Source organism: Oncorhynchus gorbuscha, linkage group LG25 (assembly GCF_021184085.1).
Source record: "Oncorhynchus gorbuscha isolate QuinsamMale2020 ecotype Even-year linkage group LG25, OgorEven_v1.0, whole genome shotgun sequence".
NCBI lineage: Eukaryota > Metazoa > Chordata > Actinopteri > Salmoniformes > Salmonidae > Oncorhynchus > Oncorhynchus gorbuscha.
Genome location: NC_060197.1, coordinates 26686094 through 26700562, shown reverse-complemented (window position 1 = coordinate 26700562; position 14469 = coordinate 26686094). Strand labels below are relative to the sequence as shown.

At 44.6% G+C, this 14469-nt stretch overlaps 1 protein-coding gene across 4 annotated transcripts in view; it reads right to left on the bottom strand.

Annotated features, from left to right (window-relative positions):
• The window catches only part of LOC124014544 (ras and Rab interactor 2-like), a 55279-nt gene that overhangs the window by 10761 nt on the left and 30049 nt on the right, over window positions 1–14469 (bottom strand). The window contains exons 1-12 of one of the 4 annotated variants that reach the window (XM_046329663.1): window positions 13907–14064; window positions 9539–9670; window positions 8852–8966; window positions 8469–8541; window positions 8179–8270; window positions 7675–7886; window positions 7079–7393; window positions 6552–6886; window positions 6094–6317; window positions 4412–4723; window positions 4096–4227; window positions 2555–2730 (exon numbers count right to left, since the gene is read on the bottom strand). In XM_046329663.1, the coding sequence (XP_046185619.1) occupies window positions 2555–2730; window positions 4096–4227; window positions 4412–4723; window positions 6094–6317; window positions 6552–6886; window positions 7079–7393; window positions 7675–7886; window positions 8179–8270; window positions 8469–8541; window positions 8852–8966; window positions 9539–9670 (2118 nt within the window). In that variant the 5' untranslated portion in view covers window positions 13907–14064. Of the gene's footprint in view, window positions 1–2554; window positions 2731–4095; window positions 4228–4411; window positions 4724–6093; window positions 6318–6551; window positions 6887–7078; window positions 7394–7674; window positions 7887–8178; window positions 8271–8468; window positions 8542–8851; window positions 8967–9538; window positions 9671–13796; window positions 13857–13906; window positions 14065–14469 lie in introns of those variants that run through there. The other 3 variants (XM_046329665.1, XM_046329662.1, XM_046329666.1) reach the window with 3 other exon arrangements.

The window sequence follows — 14469 nt, the reverse complement described above, 5'->3', positions numbered from 1 at the left end:
CCCTGACAACCGGGAAGTGTCTTCATTGACATTTTCAACCTCTCCCTGTCTGAATCTGTAATATCAACATGTCTTAAGCAGACCACCATAGTCTCTGTGCCCAAGAACACTAAGGTAACCTGCCTAAATGACTACCGACCGTAGCACTCACGTCTCTAGCCATGAAGTGCTTTGAAAGACTGAAAACCTAGGCACACTACAATTTGCACACTGCCCCAACAGATCCACAGATGATGCAATCTCTATTGGACTCCATACTGCCCTTTCACACCTGGACAAAAGGAACACCTATGTGAGAATGCTATTCATTGACTACAGCTCAGCGTTTAACACCATAGTGCCCTCAAAGCATCACAACTAAGCTAAGGCCCCAGGGACTAAACACCTCCCTCTGCAACTTGATCCTGGACTTCCTGATGGGCCGCCCCGAGGTGGTAAGGGTTGGTTAACAATACATTTCCCAAGCTGATCCTCAACACGGGGACCCCTCATGGGTGCATGCTCACTCCCCCTCTGTACTCTGTTCACTCATGACTGCACAGCCAGGCACGACTCCAACACCATCATTAAGTTTGCCGATGACACAACAGTGGTAGGCCTGATCACAGACATTGATGAGACAGCCTGTAGCGGAACGTCAGAGACGTGGCCGTGTATTGCAAGGACAACAACCTCTCCCTCAACACGATCAGGACTAAGGAGATGATTGTGGACTACAGGAAAAGGAGGACCGAGCATGCCACCATTCTCATCGACGGGGCTGTAGTGGAGCAAGTTGAAAGCTTCAAGTTCCTTGGCGTCCAAATCACCAACAAACTAACATGGTCCAAGCACACCAAGACAATTGTGAAGAGGGCACGAAAAAACCTACTCCCTCTCAGGAGACTGAAAAGATTTGGTGTGGGTCCTTAGATCCTCAAAAGGTTCTACAGCTGCACCACCGAGAGCATCCTGACGGGTTGCATCACTGCCTGGTATGGCAACTGCTTGGACTCCGACTGCAAGGTACTACAGAGGGTAGTGCGTACGGCCCAGTATATCACTGGGGCCAAGCTTCCTGCCATCCAGGACCTTTATACCAGACGGTGTCAGAGGAAGGTCCTAAAAATGGTCAAAGACCCCAGCCACCCCAGACATAGACTGTTCTCTCTGCTACCGCACGGCAAGCTGTCTAGGTCCAAGAGGCTTTTAAATAGCACTGCCAAGCCATAAGACTCCTGAACATCTAATCAAATGGCTACCCAGACTATTTTCATTGCCTCCTCCCCCTCTTTTACACTGCTGCTACTCTCTGTTATTATCTATGAATAGTCACTTTAATAACTATACCTACATGTACATATTACCTCAATTACCTTGAATAACTGGTGCCCCCGCACATTGAGTATGTACCGGTAACCCCTGTATATAGCCGCAGTATTGTTATTTTACTGCTGCTCTTTAATTCTAACTTTTTAGGCGTTTTTCTTAAAACTGCATTGTCGGTTAAGGGCTTGTAAGTAAGCATTTCACTGTAAGGTCTACTACACCTGTTGTATTCGGCGCATGTGACAAATACAATTTTATTTGTTCTGGGGAACTACGGTAAGCTTCATAATGTGAAATAATGTGAGAGATGAAATGAAGAATGCAATCTGCATTATCTCCTAATGTATTGCATAAGTTGACTGCAAGTATAAACTTAGAATTAGCTGCAAATATTCACATATTTAAAAAATGTTTAAAAGAAAATTTAGACGGTTTTGAAAAACTATCTTGTGGCTTTTTCCAAATACCCCTGTATACGGTCTATACGGTATACCGCCCAAGCCAAGAGGCAATAATGCGTTAGCTAGCTAGCAGCTACCTCATGACTAAGGCACGCTGTAGCTAGCACAGTGCTAACCGGAGGGAACCACATGGTGGCAGTTCGACTTCGGGTAGGTATTCTCCCATGACCGTAGAGCCATGAGGCTAACCAGTCGGTCTAGTTAACACAAACAAGTAAACCAAGGTTAAACTAGACGAGAGAAGGGAGCTAGCAATATTACCGTGTTGCAGGTAGTGATGCTGATATTGTTAGCTTGCTTTCCAGCGAGCTAACCAGGTTAGTTTAAGCCTTGTGGAGTGAGCTAGCCCTTTGTTAGTGTGGTTAGCTAGCTTTCCAACTAGCTAGCCAGGTTAGCTAATGTCTGCGGCGTAGCTAGCTGTGTAATGTTAGCTACCACTGGAGACTGAGGAGTAGAAAATGTATTCTACTCGAAAAAACCTTCGGTCAGTACTCAACACTATCAATGGAAGCTGATTCTCCTATGTTCGGCAGCATTAACCTTGCGATTCGCCTGAGAACAGTTCAGTAGGGAGACAGGGATATAGTCGTGCTGAGGGTAGTGGTCTCTTCCGCAAGGAAGAGAGGCGAGAATGACTAGCGGGCAGACATCCAGGAGATGTGATCCACTGAGACATTCCCATTGTGAGATATCGAAACAAGTATTTGAAATATAACTGTACATTTCTTTGTGACAACTGCTGATGTGAAAAGGGATTTATAAAATTGATTGAAATAGTGTCTTACCTGGTTCTGTTGTCTCTCCTGGCGGCTCTTGGCTTCCAGGCTGCGTCTGCGGCCCCACTCCCTCAGCCCATCCTGGGCCTCACGAGTCAGACCTCCTGGGAGGACTTGGTCCCCCTCCGCCTCCGGGCTCTGGATCAGACACAGGCTGGCATAGACGCTGGTCAGGTAGTACCCACCTAGGAGACGGAGTGGGGGCACGGAGCACAGCGAAATGTCAATACAGTGACTTTGAATGCCATCTAAATATCCATTCATCCACATACAGTGCCTTGCGAAAGTATTCGGCCCTCTTGAACTTTGCGACCTTTTGCCACATTTCAGGCTTCAAACATAAAGATATAAAACTGTATTTTTTTGTGAAGAATGAACAACAAGTGGGACACGATCATGAAGTAGAACGACATTTATTGGATATTTCAAACTTTTTTAACAAATCAAAAACTGAAAAATTGGGCGTGCAAAATTATTCAGCCCCTTTACTTTCAGTGCAGCAAACTCTCCCCAGAAGTTCAGTGAGGATCTCTGAATGATCCAATGTTGACCTAAATGACTAATGATGATAAATACAATCCACCTGTGTGTAATCAAGTCTCCGTATAAATGCACCTGCACTGTGATAGTCTCAGAGGTCCGTTAAAAGCGCAGAGAGCATCATGAAGAACAAGGAACACACCAGGCAGGTCCGAGATACTGTTGTGAAGAAGTTTAAAGCCGGATTTGGATACAAAAAGATTTCCCAAACTTTAAACATCCCAAGAAGCACTGTGCAAGCGATAATATTGAAATGGAAGGAGTATCAGACCACTGCAAATCTACCAAGACCTGGCCGTCCCTCTAAACTTTTAGCTCATACAAGGAGAAGACTGATCAGAGATGCAGCCAAGAGGCCCATGATCACTCTGGATGAACTGCAGAGATCTACAGCTGAGGTGGGAGACTCTGTCCATAGGACAACAATCAGTCGTATATTGCACAAATCTGGCCTTTATGGAAGAGTGGCAAGAAGAAAGCCATTTCTTAAAGATATCCATAAAAAGTGTAATTTAAAGTTTGCCACAAGCCACCTGGGAGACACACCAAACATGTGGAAGAAGGTGCCCTGGTCAGATGAGAAAGGGTTGTAGTGGGTGAGGTCCATAGTGGTACCCTCTCCTTTGGGGTAGAAGTAAGGTGTGTGGCAACACTTTATTTTAATGGTCTGTAAAAAAAACATTTATTCATCATAACTCCCACATTTATAAACCATTTACTAATTACAGTAAAGCATTTTTACAGTCCCTAATCTAAAGTGAGTCCTATTTAACCTTAACCCTTACCTAACCTTAAACGTAAATGGTGTGCAATCTTTTTTGTCAATGCCTTATGAATGGTTCATAATGAAGCGTTAAAATAAAGTGTAACCAGGTGTGTGTATTGTATAAAAGGGTGGAGTAAGTGTGTAGTCTGTACCATCTCCCCTAGGTGTGTAGTTACAGATGTAGGTGGATTAAAGGTGGACAGGGTGTAGGCTATAAAGGGTGTACTTGGGGTGTAGTGCGTACCCTCCCCAGTGAGCCAGGAGGGCTCCAGCAGCTCCATCATGTACTCCACCTCCAGTAGGATCTGAGGTGTGTTACACATCACTATCACATAGGACAGCGCCGGCAGGAAGTCCGTCGAGCTCACTTCCTGTCCTGGGAGCATGAATAGGATGGCAAGACAGCTTTAACAGTTAATTGATTGATTGATTGATTGATTATGACAGTGAATAACAGCTCCATCAATTGTGCTATTAAAATGTTTATATTTATAATAGATAATGACTCGCTTTAGCTACTTTATATTAAATTAAATCAAGCAAAGTGAAGGCCCACTCACCACCGTCGTGGAGGGCCCCCATGGCTTTCTGGACCGCCTTGCACATCTGCAGAAGCAGCAGCATCTTGTCTATGGGTGAGTGTGTGCGCTGCATGAGAGCCAGCTTCTGCCTCACCCTCTCCACGCCACGGGTGTCGGGCACGCCCACAAGCACCCCAAGGTGCTCCATCGCCCCCTCTTGGCAGTCCAGGAGACTGCAGGCCAGCCGCTTGGTGGAGCCATCCTGTCTGTGGAGGGAGAGGAGGGCCTGGCCAAGCAGCACCCTCAGAGGCTTCAGCACACAGCCAAACATGGCCTTCTCCAGGGCTAAGTCTGCATGGGGGAAAACACACACATACGTCGGTAGGCGTATGTGTGTCGTCGGTAGGCGTACTTAGGATAAGTATCCCCCCCCCCTTTAAGATTTAGATGCACTATTGTAAAGTGACTGTTCCACTGGATGTCATAAGGTGAATGCACCAATTTGTAAGTCGCTCTGGATAAGAGCGTCTGCTAAATGACTTAAATGTAAATGTAGGCACGCACACACAGACACAGACGCATGCACAAACACAAACAAACGCAAGTGCACATAGACGCACACACACACTAGCAGTTAAAGATTGAGGAAACACATTGTATAAAGTTACACTTTATTTCTGAGCACAAACTTTTTTCTCAAACATCTCAAAGTACCAGTTATATATACACATACCCCTACACACACCAACCACTTTACAGAGGAAATGATTCTTCATTACTGAGGGACTGGGGGAAGTGGCGGTATACAGGCTTGCCTGACCAGGCTGACATTGTCCAACACACATAATGCTAACCTCAGGTCTACATCAATACCCAGCCCCCGTCTTCCCTCGATCTCTTCCTCTTTTCCTCTGTCTCCCTCCCTTTCTCTCTTTCTACCTTTCTGTTCCTCTCCCTCTCGCTCCCTCCCGAGCCACTGAGAATCGTGCTGCTCTTCAAGTGCGCGTGGGACTGTGATATCTTTTTATGATAAACGATGAGCGAGGAAAAAAATGCAAATGCCTCCACCAACGCAATGTATGTGTGAGTGTGTGTGTGTGTGTGTGTGTGTGTGTCTGCGCAAATCGTAGCAACGGTGAACTAAAATCAGCAGAGTCTGCTCCACTCTCTCTAAAAGCCTCAACACTCACTGCTCAACCAGGCAACAGTGTATCACGCACATACACCAACCATAGTCCCCCCCCCCCCTTGAAATCTCAATGAACGTATGCCCTACATCTCCTATCCAGCAACGTACATTTTGGCTGGCTCAATGTGATAGATGGGTTTCTCTGGCGTGGCTAGCAAAGCTTTTAAAATCCTAGTGACAATATGAACTCCCTGGATGAAGAGCTACCCCTACGCACTAGCATTGTGGTGATAATACCGTTTCACTCAAATCCTCTGTGGACAGTCTACTCCCCGTCTCATCTAAAGCTAGCCTGTTGTTTCCACAGACAGAATTATCTCTCTGCCACCGTCTCCTCTGTGTAATGGTGGGTTTACTGTGCATTATTATGTATCCTGTAAATCCAATGGACAGTATCTCATTGACATGCTGCTCACATCTAACAACATTTGTGTTCTCGTCATCTATTATGTGACACCTCTGTACCGCTCTCAATCCCATGATTACCAAAGTAGTGGTTGCAACTTGAGACAACTAAAGTTGAAAAAGGTACCTTTCTCATTGTCAGGCACCAGGGTCTCTAGGGGGGGTGACAGCTCTCCGCTGTCCAGCAGGAAGCAATTGGCCTGGGACAGGAAGCGCCGCAGTCCCTGGAGCACCCCCACAGAGGTCGTCGATGAGAAAGACGATGATGAGGATGCAGCCTGCGCCAGGACCTCTTTCAGCTCCTCTCTCTGTCTCTGGATGAACTCCTGGACCAGGGAACCAAACGCAGACCTCCAGAGAGAGAGAGTTTATACCAAAAACATTATGATGCATTTACACAAGGGTACACAATTCCACAGCAGTCCTATCGACCAATATCACTGAATTTTCTGAAACGTTTACAATGTGTCGTAAATTAATGTAAATAAATAGAACATTTGAATGCTCAAAGGCGCTAATATGGCGTCCAGACAATGTAAAAGTTGGCCAAAGTCCCTCTCTATGTTTATATATGGCTCTGCCAACCTCCGATCCCTGGACAGCTCCTCCACCAGCCTGGCGAGCCTCTTCTCTGGAGCGAAGAAACACACAAACGCCGCACTCATCCTGTGGAGGCCTCCGTGGCCCCCCCGTGAGCGCACCATGGGCGGGCGGTGCTGGGGGTTGTGGTTTGGTTGTTTAAAGAACTGGTCCTCTGGTTCTGGTTCCTCTTCCTCCAGGCTGCTGAATGAGCTGCTGCTGTCCAGTTCGGCCAGAGAGGGGGCCGGGCGGCCCTCCAAGGCTAGGCACGCCACCTCGATGCTAGGCTCCTCTGGAGCAGGAAGGTCCTCCTCTACCTCCACCACTTGTTCTGTTGGAGCCTGGGGAGAGATGGCGTCAAGGTCATATCGTCATTCGATGCATCAATTTGTCAGTGTGACGAGTGTGTGAGGAGTGTGTGAGTTTGTGTCAATAAAGGAGAAAAAGAGAGTGACACGAAAGAAAAGAGATAAAGGAAGACAGAGGAATATGGAAAGAGAAGAGACAGAGAGAGACATATCTCATAAAGTTACCTTTACCGGTGGCGGTACATTTATTGGCATGAGGTCCTCATCCTCTGCCGACGTCGGGGACAGTGCAGGGGTCCTCCTCAGGACGCCAGCCCCAGGATGGATCTTCCTGTGTGGGTTGGGACTGGGCTGGAGGGGGGTGGGCTGGAGCCTCTCCTGGTCCTGGGGGTCTTCTGGGACTGAGGAAGGAAACGACCCAGCCCCCCCACCACCAGACAGAGTCATGGAGCTCTCGGTGGAGACACGGACCCTCATACTGCGTTTGAAGCGGTGGCGTTTGTGTGACGCCACCTGGGTTGGCTGCTGTTGCTGCTGCTGCTGGGGGGGATCAACGTTAGACATAACCACTGATTCAGGATCATATATGTTTTTCACCCTCCTAATGGTTATGATTGGTGGTAGGGGTAAACGGATCCTAGATCAGTGGTTAAAGGTAGACTTTGCAGGATGACACCATCCTAAACAATGGAATGGCTGACTTGCCACTTACAGCCATTTTGTTGTCTATGAGTTTGAACTTCGAGCTGGAAGAAGGCAAGTAAACTGATTCAGGGTCAGAAATCATTTTCACCCCCCCAATGGTTATGGTTTGGAATTACCTCCACCTGTACGAAGAGTGGGTTGATGAAGCAGAGCGACTCCTGTCTGCCGCAGGACAGCAGGTAACACAGGTCCTGGGACAGACCTGCCTTGACCTGGGTGGCACAGATGGGTGGAGCCTTGGTGGTGCTGGGTGGGGCCTTAATGATGGTGGGTGGAGCCTGCCAGTCCCCTGGTCCATTCTGGGTGTCAGACAGGGGACACCAGAACTCTGTTGGGATGTGGGGAAAACAAGAAGTAGAAAGACAATGCAGTCTGGTTCAGATTCTGGTACTGAACATTTCCATAGTTTAGTGTTCAGAGGATATGTCAGTGATTAACGCCATAAAGAGATTGATATTGAAGTACTTTGAAGACCATATCCTACTGTGATGGATATTTAGACCCAGTCCAGAAAGCAAGCCCTAGACACTTGTGTAGATCTGAATGAATTGGACAGGTATACGTTTCATCCACAGTCTCAATGTAATGCTACGCTATAGATCCGTTGAATGAATCCCTACCTAATCCCATATGAGAGATGGCCTCCAGCTTTCTGTGGGAAGAGGCCTGAGCAATGGCTTCTGGGAGCTCCAAAGGGAAAGGCAGCACATCTCTGGAGACAACACACACACATAGTTATTTCAGATCAAATGATATGGCGGTTCCCAAGACATAGTGGGCTGGAACATGTGGGTGCCCTGTTTTGTAAAGGGAGTGCCATTACAGAGTATTTTTAGTCAGTCGACAAAACAGACCAAAGCAGTGGCAGTGTTATTGACAGGTACATGGGTGCAAAGGTAGTGCTAATCACCTGCTGATGCAGTAGAAGGCCACCAATCGGCAGAGGTCTGGGAAGCTGAGGGCGGAGCTCTCGAGGGCGAAGGCTGGTGATAGGGCAGAGAGTTTAAAAACGAATCACAGCCTTGTAACATTTGGCAGCATTCTTCATTGTTCATGTGTTTCATGGTTAGTTTAGGAGGAGTGTTTCTTAACTCCAGTCCTCGAGTACCCTCAACAGTACACATGTTTACTGTAGCCCCGGACAAGCACACCTGATTCAACTAATCATCAAGCCCTTGATGAGTTGAATCAGGAGCGTTTGTCCTGGGCTAAAATCAAAACGTGTGCTGTTGGAAGTACTTCAGGACCGGGGTTTAGTGTGTGTGTTGACTTCGATGTGCACATGGTACTCACTTGAGTCCTCCTCACATATGAGACACTCCTTGATGGAGGACGCTGCCCTGTCAGCTGTCACTCGGACACACAACATCTTCCTCTGGCTGGAGCTGCATTTACGCACCAGGAACGTCTACAGCGGCCATCCATAAACATTGGCAAAGAGAACAATAATTATGTACCTGTATAATCAAAATGCCTTTATTTGTATGGCACGTTCAATGGAAACAAAGATTTTAAAACTCACAATGCGTTTCGCCTGCATGGCGTTACATTTTGTTCCCATTGAACATGCCATACAAATAACGGCATTTTAATTCATCACATGAAGAGTGCCTTGGACCTCCTTTCTTTTTGATGACCAATTTATGCTTTTTTACCAATGAGAACCGTCTGTTTCCAAAGACCTTACTATTGTGTACATTAGCAGCGCTTCCCTTCCTCCGTTTTTACTACACATAATGACGTACCGTTAAACAAGTACTGTTGTAAATGTTCAATAAGTGCTGTCAATAGTAAGTAAGTAACAGTAAGTCATGGCTGAAGTTGGATTTTATGAGGGTGCTTTGTGAACTGCACAGTAAGTTCCTGAGTATCTTGTATACTACTCCATTGGAAAGCTGTACTAAATTGAACAGATCCGGTTCACCTGAGAGTGAGGGATAGTTCATTAATTGATGGAATGATCGGATTGGCTCTCCTCACCCCGACAGGTTCTCTGAGCAAGATGTAGAGGGCGGAGTCAGCGTTGATTGACAGCTGCAGCCAGATAGGGTGTGTGTGGAGGAGGCGGTCCAACACACTGAAACTCCTCTGGGAGCCCAGGTCCCCCTGCATCTAAATAGAACACAGGAAGGGTTTTATGTATCTCTCTTGTTTTCCCCTCTCTCTCTCTCAAAACTGCAGGGTGGATGTCACAGTGGTGACATTGTGTGGGCTGCCGAAGAGCATTGCGAGCGTAGCAGCAGATGGTTGCCTTGGTTACCGAGGCCTAAACATCCTACCAGGCATTCCCGCTCAGTAACAGCACCCCTCTCTTCCAACACGCGGACACACACACACACACACACACACACACACACACACACACACACACACACACACACACACACACACACACACACACACACACACACACACACACACACACACACACACACACACACACACACACACACACACACACACACAAGCGCACACAAACACACAAAACACTAACAAAACAAACCCCTCCAGGAGTGCATGGAAGCTACTGACAAGGTGAAGAGTCTTTGGTATATTTCTAGAAAGTACCGTGACTTTCCACTGTTGCAAGTGTATTTATACCCGTTGTTTTATTGGCAATTCCTCTCTACTGGTAAACACAACGTCCTCATCCCTCGCATGCTAGAGAAAGGTGAGATGTAGTTCTGAACAGGAAGGAGCCTGTTGTTATTGTTTTCTTTTATGCCTTGATGATGATAACATTAGTCATTATAGGAGTCAGTCACGTAGGAGAAACCACTTAGAAACACGGAGGATAACGCGTTCGTGTTGTCTAATAACATCGCGGCAGATTTAACACTTCAAAACCCTTCTCGTCATTTTCTGTGTGAGAGAAAATATTTCCCAGTACGAATAAGTCTCATAATGCAATAAACACCATTATCAGCCGGAGTCATAATTGAGAAAACTCTCAGTCTCTATATTATCGTTCAATCTGAAGGGCTCAATTCCCTGGTCTTTCCAAACTGATTTAACATGGTAATATAGTAACGCAAGTGACACACATCCTGTGTCCTCTATGACTAACATAAAACAACCTCCCACCTCAAGTGAGTGTGAAGGGCAGTGTAGGGGTCAACCATACCACCCAAAGCAGGGCCGACACACACATACACATACAACGCCAAAGGCGAGAGAAAAACCATGCTGGTTACTTCCAGGTCCCACTTACATAAAACACGGCCCCCCGCCCCTCCACACACACACGTAATGCCCAGAGAGGGAGAGAGGGAGTAAGGGAAGAGAGAAAGAGAGAAAGATGGAGAGGCTCATATGCAATATCCTAAATCTACGAGTAGGATGTAATCGATTTGTGTTGTTTGTCATGTATTCTTACAGACTTGAAAAGGTAAACATGTATTATGGTCTTAAAAGAAAAATCCACTCAAAAAACTATATATATATATATTTTTTTTTTTTCATTAGTCCACTTAATATATTCCAAAAAATGTTTTGCATGCCAGCCTTCAAGTGAGGTGGCACACAATTGGCCCATCATATGATGCAAAGTACATCATCATGATGATGGGGCAAGTGACACTTTGCTCCTTGAAAATCCTACATCTTGAAAATCCTATTTCTTGAAAATTTGACTGCTGACATGCAAAACATTTTGGGACTGTATAAAAAATAGATAAATATATATTTTTCCTTTAATAGGTCAACTACCGCCTCCCGAGCGGTGCAGCGGTCTAAGGTACAGCATCGCAATGCTTGAGGCATCATTACAAAGTGAGTGAGTCTTGGCTGGGTTGTGTTTCGGGGAACGCATGGCTCTCGACCATCGCCTCTCCCGAGTCTGTATGGGAGTTGCAGCGATAGGACAAGCCTAACTACCCTTGGATATCACGAAATTGGGGAGAAAAAGGGGTCAAATAAATAAATAAATAAATAATAATAAATAAAATACAAAAATATAAATAAATAAGGAAACTGCCCTTGAAAAGCACATTTTCGCATCGATATGAGTCAGAAACATTTATTCTAGTGTCAAAATGTATTAGAAAGTGTAATTAGGATAATTTTATCCAAAACTGTGGTAACTATTGAGGCTACCTACTACTTAGTAAACAAAGTAAGTTAGCTAAATGTATTTAGAAAAGAGACACATAAACCCATAATATATTTATCTGGTACTGTTAATCCCAATTTTAAATGTTCCCTAACTCCGCCTCCAACTGACAGAGCAGCAATTTAACATTTTCTTCAGATGAAAGAGAAGAACAGCTGTCAGCACCAAAAATCTTTCTCATGGATAATGGCATTTTATTTAATTATATAATCATAACATTTATTTAAAATGTGTTTTTCCTATGGCGGGTGACAGAGGAAGAAGGTATTTTCCTTAACTGCCTACAAGCAAGAGTTTTCACTGAGCTAGCTACCACAGCTAGTTAGCTTAGCTTGCCACCACAATATATAGAGTGACTGAACAAGGTAAGAATTATTTTGGATATTAAAGCTCTGAGTTAATATGTCATGTATGTGTTAGATATACAGTTGAAGTCGGAAGTTTACATACACTTAGGTTGGAGTCATTAAAACTTGTTTTTCAACCACTCCACAAATTTCTTATAAAAAACGGTAGTTTTGGCAAGTCGGTTATGACATCTACTTTGTGCATGACAAGTCATTTTTCCAACAATTGTTTACAGACAGATTATTTCACTGTATCACAATTCTAGTGGGTCAGAAGTTTACATACACTAAATTGACTGTGTCTTTGAACAGCTTGGAAAATTCCAGAAAATGATGTCATGGCTTTTGAAGCTTCTGATAGGCTAATTGACATCATTTGAGTCAATTCGAGGTGTACCTGTGGATGTATTTCAAGGCCTACCTTCAAACTCAGTGCCTCTTTGCTTGTCATCATGGGAAAATCAAAAGAAATCAGCCAAGACCTCAGAAAAAAATTGTAGACCTCCACAAGTCTGGTTCATCCTTGGGAGTAATTTACAAACGCCTGAAGGTACCATGTTCACGTTCATCAGTACAAACAATAGTACGCAAGTATAAACACCATGGGACCACGCAGCCGTCATACCGCTCAGGAAGGAGACGTGTTCTGTCTCCTAGAGATGAACTTACTTTGGTGAGAAAAGTGCAAATCAATCCGGGAATAACAGCAAAGGACCTTGTGAAGATGCTGGAGGAAACAGGTACAAAAGTATCTATATCCACAGTAAAACGAGTCCTATATCAACATAACCTGAAAGGCCGCTCAGCAAGGAAGAAGCCACTGCTTCAAAACCGCCATAAAAAAAAGCCAGACTACGGTTTGCAACTGCACATGGGGACAAAGATCGTACTTTTTGGAGAAATGTCCTCTGGTCTGATGAAACAACAAAAATATAACTGTTTGGCCATAATGACCATCGTTATGTTTGGAGGAAAATGGGGGAGGCTTGAAAGCCGAAGAACACCATCCCAACCGTGAAGCACGGGGGTGGCAGGATCATGTTGTGGGGGTGCTTTGCTGCAGGGGGGGACTGGTGCACTTCACAAAATAGATGGTATCATGAGAAGGAAAATTATGTGGATATATTGAAGCAACTTCTCAAGACATCAGTCAGGAAATTAAAGCTTGGTCGCAAATGGGTCTTCCAAATGGACAATGACCCCAAGCATACTTCCAAAGTTGAAGCAAAATGGTTTAAGGACAACAAAGTCAAGGTACTGGAGAGGCCATCACAAAGCCTTGACCTCAATCCTATAGAACATTTGTGGGCAGAACTGAAAAAGCATGTGTGAGCAAGGAGGCCTACAAAAATCTGACTCAGTTACACCAGCTCTGTCAGGAGGAATGGGCCATAATTCACCCAACTTATTGTGGGAAGCTTGTGGAAGGCTACCTGAAACGTTTGACCCAAGTTAAACAATTTAAAGGCAATGCTACCAAATACTAATTGAGTGTATGTAAACGTCTGACCCCCTGGAAATGTGATGAAATAAATAAAAGCTGAAATATATCATTCTCTCTACTATTATTCTGACATTTCACATTCTTAAAATAAAGTGGTGATCCTAACTGACCTAAGACAGGGAATTTTTACTAGTATTAAATGTCAGGAATTGTGAAAAACTGAGAAAAAAACCTGAAAAACTGTTTAAACGTATTTGGCTAAGGGGAATGTAACCTTCTGACTTCAACTGTAATTGAATTGCCAAATCTAGCTAGTTAATCTTAAATGTTGCTTACCAAGGAATGTGTTGGAACCTCAACTGCCTATGGACAGACACCAGCCAATGTAAGTTAGTCCTTTGTATAATTTAGCTAGCTAGTTTCTGAACATGAATTGCCTGGCTTACCCAAACTCCTTGCTCCGGCCAAACGTTACACCACGCCTACAGACGTTAGTTTCTTTTCCGCAATGAGTCTGGATCCGAGAACATCCTTGATGATTTCTGGATTGGAAATCATTCTAGACAATCTGATCAGGCCCAGAAACTGATCGTTTGGGCTAGAGCGAGAACACAGCCACGTTTAGATAATTCGTCATTAGCTTTGATACTTTGATTGGTAAGAGACGATCCAATTGCTGATGACTTTGTTTTGTACAACATCCCTCATTTTGGGATTTTATTTTCAGTGACTCTGTCACATTATCCTCAGGATTACTGTCAACTTGTTTTTAAAGAGCCCATTTTCAAATACAGATAAGTGCACAGAGGTCATTTGTACATCGTATTTTATTTTTCAGATGCGACCTTTCAGTGACTTTATGAGCTCACAAAGGGGAATTTCTTTCCCCATTCTTTCTTGTTTTGTGTTGTGTGCCTTTAATAATTAATAACTTACATTTCTTGCACATATATCACAAGATATTATGAACTATGCATTACTCATATATAAAATATGTATTATTCATATA